Source organism: Rhamphochromis longiceps, linkage group LG1 (genome assembly GCF_057381845.1).
Source record: "Rhamphochromis longiceps isolate RC_006_pf linkage group LG1, R_longiceps_female_GT1.1, whole genome shotgun sequence".
In the NCBI taxonomy this organism is placed as follows: domain Eukaryota; kingdom Metazoa; phylum Chordata; class Actinopteri; order Cichliformes; family Cichlidae; genus Rhamphochromis; species Rhamphochromis longiceps.
The window spans coordinates 26,093,058-26,102,214 of record NC_140557.1 but is presented as its reverse complement, the minus strand read 5'-3'; the positions used below and the strand labels follow the sequence as shown (position 1 = coordinate 26,102,214).

The window sequence follows — 9,157 nt, the reverse complement described above, 5'->3', positions numbered from 1 at the left end:
AAGATGATCATCTTCCAAATAACCAGAGCAAAGTTAGGTAAACTGATGGAGTTAAATCCACCCAAAGTCTGTAGTAAACTTAAAGTGCTTTAAATAAAGTGCTTAAAACAAAGTGCTCAGTAACAGAGTGCATGTCCTAACAAACATTGCCTTATATTCCTTCCAGAACTACTCTTTCAGCAACAAATCATTTTTAAGAGCATGTAGGCAGGGTTTCAGAGGTTTGCCGTCAACAAGCCCCATGAAGATTTTTTGGACAAAGGTAAATGTGTGAACGAGCTTCCTGGGGTAGTCTAAATGCAGAGCATAGATCTAGCCAAACAATAAGGCAAATGCATCTGCAAATCTGGGAATATCACGCATCACCAAGTCGCCTTCCACCACAATGGCCATGCTTAAGGAAGTAAAATGGACTGGACTGGTCTGGGAAGCGCCGTCGGTAACCACTGTGAGAAGGGCAACTGGAGTGTCAATGAGGGTCGACTCATCCAATGTGTCCGCCTGGAATAGACACAGTATCAATAAGTAAGGTTGGTTTGAGAGAATGTGACAAGCAAGACCTGTAATCTAGCAAAAAATTCAGCAGTGTAGTGGGTTACTTTGTAACGGGTTAGGGTACTCTACTTTTTTGAAAAATGTACATTAACGCGTTAGCTTCTTGCATTACATAATTAGTATGTTTGTTATTTTTCTAAAAAAAAAAAGAAAAAAAAGAAGTCATTTTTTATTTTATGACTTTATCTCAAAAAGAAACTAAATCTTGACTTCAGCCTTGTTTTTGGGGCCACCTGCAGCGTAGCCGAAGTGCTGTGATACGCCTGTGCCCTGCTCCTGACCCTGTGTGTGTGTGTGAGGGTTTTCTAAAGAGAGGGTATTTTGCTTGTACAATTTGGTAGCTGCTAGGGTATTAAATTGTATTTAAAAAAATCCATGGTGTTTTATCTCACTGGCAGAATTTAAGTGATGCAAAAATACACTTACATTACATGTCTTAAAGAATTCTGGGTCCTCCTCCCGCAGGTATACAGGAAGGGCACGAAGCACTGCAGTGCGTTTCACGTTGATATCAGGCGCCTCCTAAAAAGGGAAAAGAAAAGTTCATTGAACACAAAGTTTTCAGGTGTCATTCTTTTGGGGAGAATACATGTTTATGAAACTGCATGACATGTGACTCTACATAATTTTGGAGACATTTCTTTTAAGACACAACCTTTCTGTCTCTTATGACAAAGAGTCTGTATCTTACTCATTTGACAAAAATCCTACACAGTATTTTAAAGTAACATACCAGATCAGAGCTGTAATCTGTATAAAACACAGATGTTCAAAGCAAGGAAAAATTGAGTTTTTATCAGTGAAACTTTTAATTTGTGTTAATTTTATCATTATCAATATTCACCTGAAGATCATAATGATTCAGGATGGTTCGCAGAGCCTCTGATATCTTGCCAGTCCGTGCAGCCTTCTGTCTGTATAGAGCCATAAGTCGTGGTGTGTGTCTGTCAAGTTCAGCGTAGAACTGGTCAGTGATAATTATATACTCAGCCATCATTACAGCTTTCAAAAATTTCAAAAGTACACTGTACATTTCATGACAAAATAAACACTTAGCATGGTAAAAAAAAAAAAACTTACAATTACTGCTGTTTACTTTGAGTGCAGTCTTGAATTCTATGGCCGATCATCCAACAGTCCAAAACATAGGTAAGAATTTCAGATGTTACAAAGTCACAGGCCATCATTCCATTTAGTCATGGTAAACAGTAACCCTCTTTTAGTTTTAAGTTTTTACCATATAATCAACATTGTCTCACCATGTATAAATTCTGTTAAGTTGGAAAAAAAAAAAAGAAAAAAAAAAAGCACAGAATACATATGAATTTACACTGCAGTTATTTTAAAAAACCAAGCCAAACTGCGGGATAAATCTTTGCAAAGACACATTGTTATGCAATAGTACATAATACATCAGTGAGATACTTGTAATATTACACAGAACTTCTACTTACAAACTACTTCTTTTACAGGCTGCTGCTTAAGATAGAAGTTGCCACTGCTAGCTAAGTCACTTTTGAATGATGCTAATGAGAAGAAGAAAAAAACCCGGCCGAACAATGAGGCTGCTGTTGTAAAAACGCCAACTTTCTTGCGTTGGCAATGGGTCGTTAAAATATCACTAAGACACTTTCTTTATGTGCAATTCTTATTAAAACTGTGTTTTAATCGGTTAAAACTGTAAAACTGACGATATCATCGGTTTGAAAAAGAGCGCGAACAACAGCGAACAACAATTCACTACCTGGGTCTGTGCTGTTTAACACAACGGCGCATTCAAAAACAAGTTAATGGCTGCAACATATTAATATACTTGCTTTTTTACGGAAAAAATAAACATAACGAAGGTTCCGTTTTACTTACAAGTTTCTCCAAATGTGCTCTCCGGTCGCTCGAGAAGGGCAGCCATATTGAACAGAATTTTCTGTCAACGTCGTTCAGGTTAGAGAGAAAACGTCATGACGTCATGACGTACAAATGTGGAGCTCGAAAAAAAAACATTTACTCAAAAATCATAATTAAAAAAGCAGTATTTACTCTTAACTTCTAAGCCATGTACAATTATAACTGTTTGAATCGTTAAGAGAACAGAAAAGTTTTAAGTTGTTTCAACTTTGTGACGCATTTTAATTGTTGTATCCACAAACTTTATAAGTCAGGTGGACTGTTGGGGTTTACAGTGTAGCTTTACTGACCTCTGAATTTCCTGCTAAAGTGTTGTCTGCAGGCGCTGTGTGAAGCTGTGTGTCGACTAGAGGAAGCAAGGACATCAATACTATATTGATACTATATAATAATGTGTATCCTATTCAATATTCATGTGTAGTTTTGATTAATATCTAAATTTCTTTTTTTTTAAATTTAGTGTTTTAAAAGTACTGCTCATTAAGTGAGGTCATTTGTTACACTACTAGTTACATTACTTTTGCTTTACTCTGCAGCATGACCTCAGAAGAATTGTTCCATACTGTATTTATCAGCATATAATATGAGCCTTAGGTTACATGCCTACACCCTAGGAAAAGGGCATGTTGGTAATTTTTTTTTATCTGTCTGCCCAGATGATTGAAGGAGTTCTGTAATGCAAGAATGACTACATTAGGGTTGAGCAATTTGTTCTATAGGCCAACTATCCTATCATCCCCCTGATGAACAATAGCATCGCCATCTGGCGGCAGAGGAGGTTATCCACCCTCCATAATTTAATTTATTTTATTCCATAAATTTTGTTGTACACATAAATTCCATTGTCAATGTAAAATGACAATAAAGGGCTATTCTATTCTATAATGTGTGGCCCAAACACAGAAAAATTGTGCATGAGGGAGAGAGAGACACATGCACATCAGGAATTTATTTTTCGCTTCCAGCATGAACAAACATTTACACGCTGACATGCAACGACTGTCTGTAATTAGCTAACATAAGTGGATAGTAGAGATGTGCAAAGCAGCTGGTATTTGTATCTGTGTTTGTATTTCTTGAGGGGGGAAAAGTATTTGTATTTGTATTTGTATTCGAGTAAAATTCAAAATAGGCTTAAAAATCCTTTTTTTTTAACTTTACACTTCTAATTAACGTTATAGTGTAAGTATTCTTTAATTATATCCATTATAATAATTATGGATATGCAGTATTAGTTGATGTTTTTCCATAAATCCAGCAATTAACATGTAACAAGGAAGGTCATTGAAAAGAAAATAACATAACAGCCATTGCCTCATCCATGGTTGAAACCAACCATTGTGAACATTATGAACCCCACCACCACCCGTCCTTGTTGGAGAACGCTGAACAGACAGCGAAACTGACTTGCAGGGGCAGAACATGGTTGTGATTATGAATTGGTGCTGGTGGGGGGGTTGGTGTTTGTGGGGGGAGTTGGCAGACAGTACCAGGAGAGGATGCTTTAAGTGCATGTGATTATGCATAGCAGATGTTGACAGATGTTTGATATCTCTGCCTCTGCTGATTTGACTTTTGAAGACATTACATATCACTTTGGTTTCATCTGCAGCACTGACTGTGAAATGCTTCCACACAGAACTTGAGAAGTTTTTTGGCTGGTGGAGGACCAAGAGGTGGCTCAGCAGCAGCAACGCTCTTTTCTGTTTGGTTGCCCAAATCCATATGGGGAGTGTCAGCTAAGTTAATGAGTGATGGGAAGCTCTGCTAAGGTTAACTAGGAAATAGTCTACATCTTCCTATCTGCAAAAGACAGAGTAACTTAAACGTACCATATAACTCCCACAAGTTATAACTCACCACAACTACAAAAGCATTGTTTTAACCTTTTAAACTGAACATTAACGTTACTCTGTCAACAGCCTATTGTCTAAATGACCGAGCTAACAGACCTATGTAAACAGAACGAACATTAGAGCACCCAACGGCAGACGTCAATAATGCAGCGTAATGGAATAATATCCTGATCTTCGCTAAAGTTATAAACTGCTTCATCATTGTTAACGTACAAAAAAAACCTATTCAACAAAAATAGTGATGGAGTTCAGTCTTTTGTGCTCAGCTGAGCCGTCTCTGTTGCTGTGTGGAGCAGCCTGTGTCACTCACCTCTTTCACACGTCACTCACTCATCCGGTCATGTATTGCAGTCTCATAAGGAAACTCAACTTTTTGATATTAAGTTTTTCTTGTTCACGAATACAAATATTTTTTAAAGTATTTGTTCAAAATAAGTATTTTTTAAAAATTAAACACATTATTTGTGCCTTCCCAAATACCGTATTCGGGTTCTGCTCCACCCCTAGTGGATAGATATCAAATGAATAGCTAAAGTGGGAATAAGGCATAACACTTGCTAGTTCTTATTTACGTCAGACCTATATAGACTTACACTATACACTTGAACTATATGAAGCTTATGGACAAGTTCAATAAGGACGATCTGTAATCACTCATCTGCCTGCTTTCCTGGGTGTTAGGCTGCTTTTCTCTTCTTTACATCACTACCACTTTCCCACGCTGTCAATCTCAATACTGTCATCATTATTGTAGTTCAATCATCTTCTTACCCAACTTCTTTAGGCCAATCAGCTTCCTCACTGCGTGGTTTCAGTCTTGGTCATAGGAGTCTAATCGCCAAATACATTAATTTCTCTAGTTTTCTTTTGATTTTTCTGGTTATTTTCCATCTGCCTATGAACTATTTTCATCCTTTGCTTCAACACAACACAAACTTTTAATTGAAACTGAACTGAAACTACTTCATTGCTCTGCTGCCAAAGGGTATCTGAAACACCCTCCAGTGGTTCACATTAATTCAGTCCGCTATAATAGTTTGTTTCAATAATTACGTCAATTGAAATGATTTAAGCTCACTCTCAAAAAACAAGGAGAGGAAATGTGTATCATACCTTCCTGACCAGTTGGGCATGTTGCTAACATGAAGTCAGTCAAGGTATTTCAGAATATGTAATGAATACTACCAGAAGCTGTTCACTAATCAGCTCTAAGTAGTCCTACCTAGCTCCCCTGATACAATTCTTCCTGAGTAAACACAATTATTGCAGTCATGTTGGATATTTCTGATGCGAGTCATTTAGCGATGAGAACTGAATGAGCTATACAAAACTAAACTGCAGCAAATGGCCACTAAGCTTTTCTTACATGCCTAGAGGCCATTTTTTGTTTGCTGCAGTAACCTCCTGTGGTCTAGCTTTTCCGACAGAAATGGAGATCCTTCACTGGCAACTGATCAAGCCCAGTCAGTGACATACATACAGTTACATACAACAATCTTGATTTTACTCTAGGATACCAAATAGACCATAGATAGAACATTTCAGCAACCGCATAGCTAGAGTTCTTCAGTTTAGCTCATATTGCTAATATATTGCCAAATGTATTCAGTCAACCATCCAAATCATTGAAGTCAGGTGTTACAGTCACATCCACAGCCACAGATATATAAAATCAAGTACCTAGGCACGCAGTCTGTTTCTTACAAACATCTGTGAAAGGTTTGGTTGCTCTCAGGAATCAGTGAATTCCATCGTGGTACTGTGATAAAATCCTACCTGTTCAAGTCTAGTTGTGAATTTTCCACACTATTAGATATTCCACAGTCAACTGTTTATGGTATTTTTAAAAAAGTGGAAGTGACTGGGATGGACAGCAACTCAGACACAAAGTGGTGAATCATGGAGTGGTGAATCATGCTTCCCCATCTGGCAATCCAATAGATGAGTCTGGGTTTGGTGGTTGCCATGAGCACTTCTCTGGCTCTAATGTGCCAGGTGCAGTGTTGGTCAAGTTACTTGAAAAAAGTAATCAGTAACTAATTACTGATTACTTCCCCCAAAAAGTTATCCCGTTACTTTACTGATTACTTATTTTCAAAAGTAATTAATTACTTAGTTACTTAGTTACTTTTAAAAAAACACGATTTACAACCTGAAGAGGTGATAAAGTGATAGATCTTTCAGCCCAATTCTACTTTTTCTACATAATCCATCATACAAAATGTAATCAAATGGAAAAGTCTCTTTTTTTTAACTTGTTTTATCAGTTTTAATCTTTTAACTTTATGCATCAAGCAAAAATTTAATTATATGCAACATTTTCTGACTTGAATAAATTAGTTTAACATTTAAACCTATTTTCTGCACATTCCAGCACATAAAATAAAATATTTTTTGTGTTTACACTCACTCTTTCAAATAGATGCAAGTAAAACACAGCAGAAAATAAATAAAGTCAAAGACTCAGCAGTCCTGTTGCTCTATTTTCACCTGTAAAGCAGGAGTAGGGCAGGCAGAGGTTTACCCTGGTGCAGGTGTGCCGCGGTCAGTGGAAGAATCTGCGAGTTTCTCTGTGAATTTCCCATTACGTCGTTGCGCACTCGGTGCTTGCTTGGAAGTTTAGGGATTTTTTTCGCTGTAAAAAAGAAGTTTTCTTCCCACGCACGATGGACGCTAATGTTTTTGTCACTTTTTATGGAATCAAACTCAAAGTAAGGTCAGTACTTCCACGCTTTAAACGCTGCACGCTCATACTCTCTCCCACAATCGATATGTGATCCATTGTTGATCTGCACACAGCTGTTGTCACTAACGGCGCACTCGCTTCCGTCACTGTCGTGAGACATTCTCACAAAAAATCACGGTTTTAGTAACGCAGTAACGCAGCGTTCCTACGGGAAAGTAACGGTAATCTAATTACCGTTTTTGCAATAGTAATCCCTTACTTTACTCGTTACTTGAAAAAAGTAATCAGATTACAGTAACGCGTTACAAGTAACGCATTACTGCCCATCTCTAGCCAGGTGTAAAGTTTGGTGGAGGAATGGATTATGGTATGGGGCTATTCTTCAAGAGTTAGGCTTGAACCCTTAGGCTATGTTCACACTGCAGGCGAAAGTGCATCAAATCCGACTTTTTTTGACCCTATGCGACCCATATCTGATCATGGTATGACAGTGTGAACGGCACAAATCCAATATTTTCAAATCCAATCTGGGTCACTTTTGTATGTAGTACTGAATCCGATACATATCTGATGTTTCAGAAAGCGACTGCTGTTTGAATGGTCATGTCACATTAAATCTGTCTTCTACGTCACTGACACAAAACAGACACCAATTATCAGCGCCGGAGAAGACATCGCGAACCTTCTTGGCCATCCAGGGAAACTGTTGGGAAGACAACGTTGGAGAAACGTGAACATTTTATTTTTACTGTATAATCTGCAGATTCTTACAGAAATCTGCAACTATCCTTTGAAGCACCACTCCTCTAAAACAGCAATAACGATAATTATTAGGCCATCTGTAAATAACAAAAGAACTTTACGTTTCCCAATTTTGCTTTAAGTTATAAAGTCCGAAACAAGTCTTTATATTAAGGGCCATCAGTCAAACAATACTGTTTGGTCTTGGTCTAAACAGAACGCGTTGTGTGTGACGTCTTCTTTTGCGCATGCGGGCCGCTTTGAGGGTTCACACTAGAGCGCGTTTGCTGTCACATTTTATTTGTAGTGTGAACAAGCAGATAAAAAATCGGATTTGATCAAAAAATCTGAATTGAGCATTAAGACCTGCAGTGTGAACGTAGCCTTAGCTCCAATGAAAGCAACTCTTAATGCTTCAACATAGGAAACAGTTTGGGGATGGTCCCTTCCTGTTCCAACATGACTACACACCTGAGCACAAAGCAAGGCCCATAAAGACATGGATGAGTGAGTTTGGTGCAGAAGAAATTGACTGGCCTGCACAGAGTCCTGACCTCAACCTGACAGAACACCTTTGGGATGAGTTAGAGCGGACACTGTGAGGCAGACCTTTTTGTCCAACATCAGTGTCTGACCTCACAAATGTGCCTATGGAAGAATGCTCAAAAATTCCCATAAACACTCCTAAACTTTGTGGAAAACCTTCTCAGAAGAGTTGAAGCTGTTGCATGGATGAAGAATGGGATGTCACTGAAATTCACATACGTGTGAAGGCAGATGAGCAAATATTTTTTGGTAGTATAGTGTATTTCAAGTTCTAAATTATATCGAGTCAGTCAAGTAATTCAACTGATCATGAAATGATAAACGATTTTCTTTTTTTTTCTTGTTCAGACACCACAGACGTCACATCAGTTTATCTTTGTGTGACGTGGCAAACATTGCCAAGTTGATAATACTCATTTATTCGACTCTGGTGAAGTACTTTACTTTGCTGCTAATGTTTCGGTTCAGACAGCAAATGTTAAGACATTTAACTTGATTGCAGGCATCCTTGTTCTTTGGCAGATTCAGAGTTTTTTTTATTTAGTGTTTAGAGTGTTAAATATTCATTCACTCACCTTTAACCTCTCATCCACATCAGCTATACCACCTCAAGCTTAGCTGAAGTATATGCTGTTTATTTCTGTATATAGACTGTACATATCTCACTGCTGTCTTTCATAAAATTAAATGCAAATCCAGAATATGTAGTTGGTGTGTGTGCTTGTATTCGGGAAGTGGGAGTTCCTACAGAGGATGAGTGTGAACATGAGCAGCAGGCCATGGCAGACTTTCAGAGAGGTGTTGTTCCACCCCCACACTCTGCCAGAACATTTTTCATTTTCAAAACCTAATTGGAAATAAACAGGTC

The 9,157-nt window shown here is 38.0% G+C and overlaps 1 protein-coding gene across 1 annotated transcript; it reads right to left on the bottom strand.

Moving 5' to 3' along the window:
* Window positions 1-312: 312 nt before the first annotated feature.
* On the bottom strand, window positions 313-2,488 carry LOC146678829 (uncharacterized). Its single transcript, XM_085413422.1, has 4 exons — window positions 2,419-2,488; window positions 1,400-1,499; window positions 982-1,077; window positions 313-501 (listed from the first exon to the last, which is right to left on the bottom strand). Exons 2-4 carry the CDS (start codon window positions 1,481-1,483, stop codon window positions 313-315), a joined length of 369 nt encoding a protein of 122 aa, XP_085269548.1. The 5' UTR covers window positions 1,484-1,499; window positions 2,419-2,488.
* Window positions 2,489-9,157: the final 6,669 nt, after the last annotated feature.

Excerpts from the sequence above, each read along its gene's own strand:
- LOC146678829 (XM_085413422.1), bottom strand. The coding sequence starts at position 1,483 with ATGGCTCTATACAGACAGAAGGCTGCACGGACTGGCAAGATATCAGAG. Across the intron at positions 1,078-1,399 it reads TGAATCATTATGATCTTCAG|GAGGCGCCTGATATCAACGT; the intron begins GTGAATATTGAT and ends TTCCCTTTTTAG. Across the intron at positions 502-981 it reads AATTCTTTAAGACATGTAAT|GCGGACACATTGGATGAGTC; the intron begins GTAAGTGTATTT and ends TGTCTATTCCAG.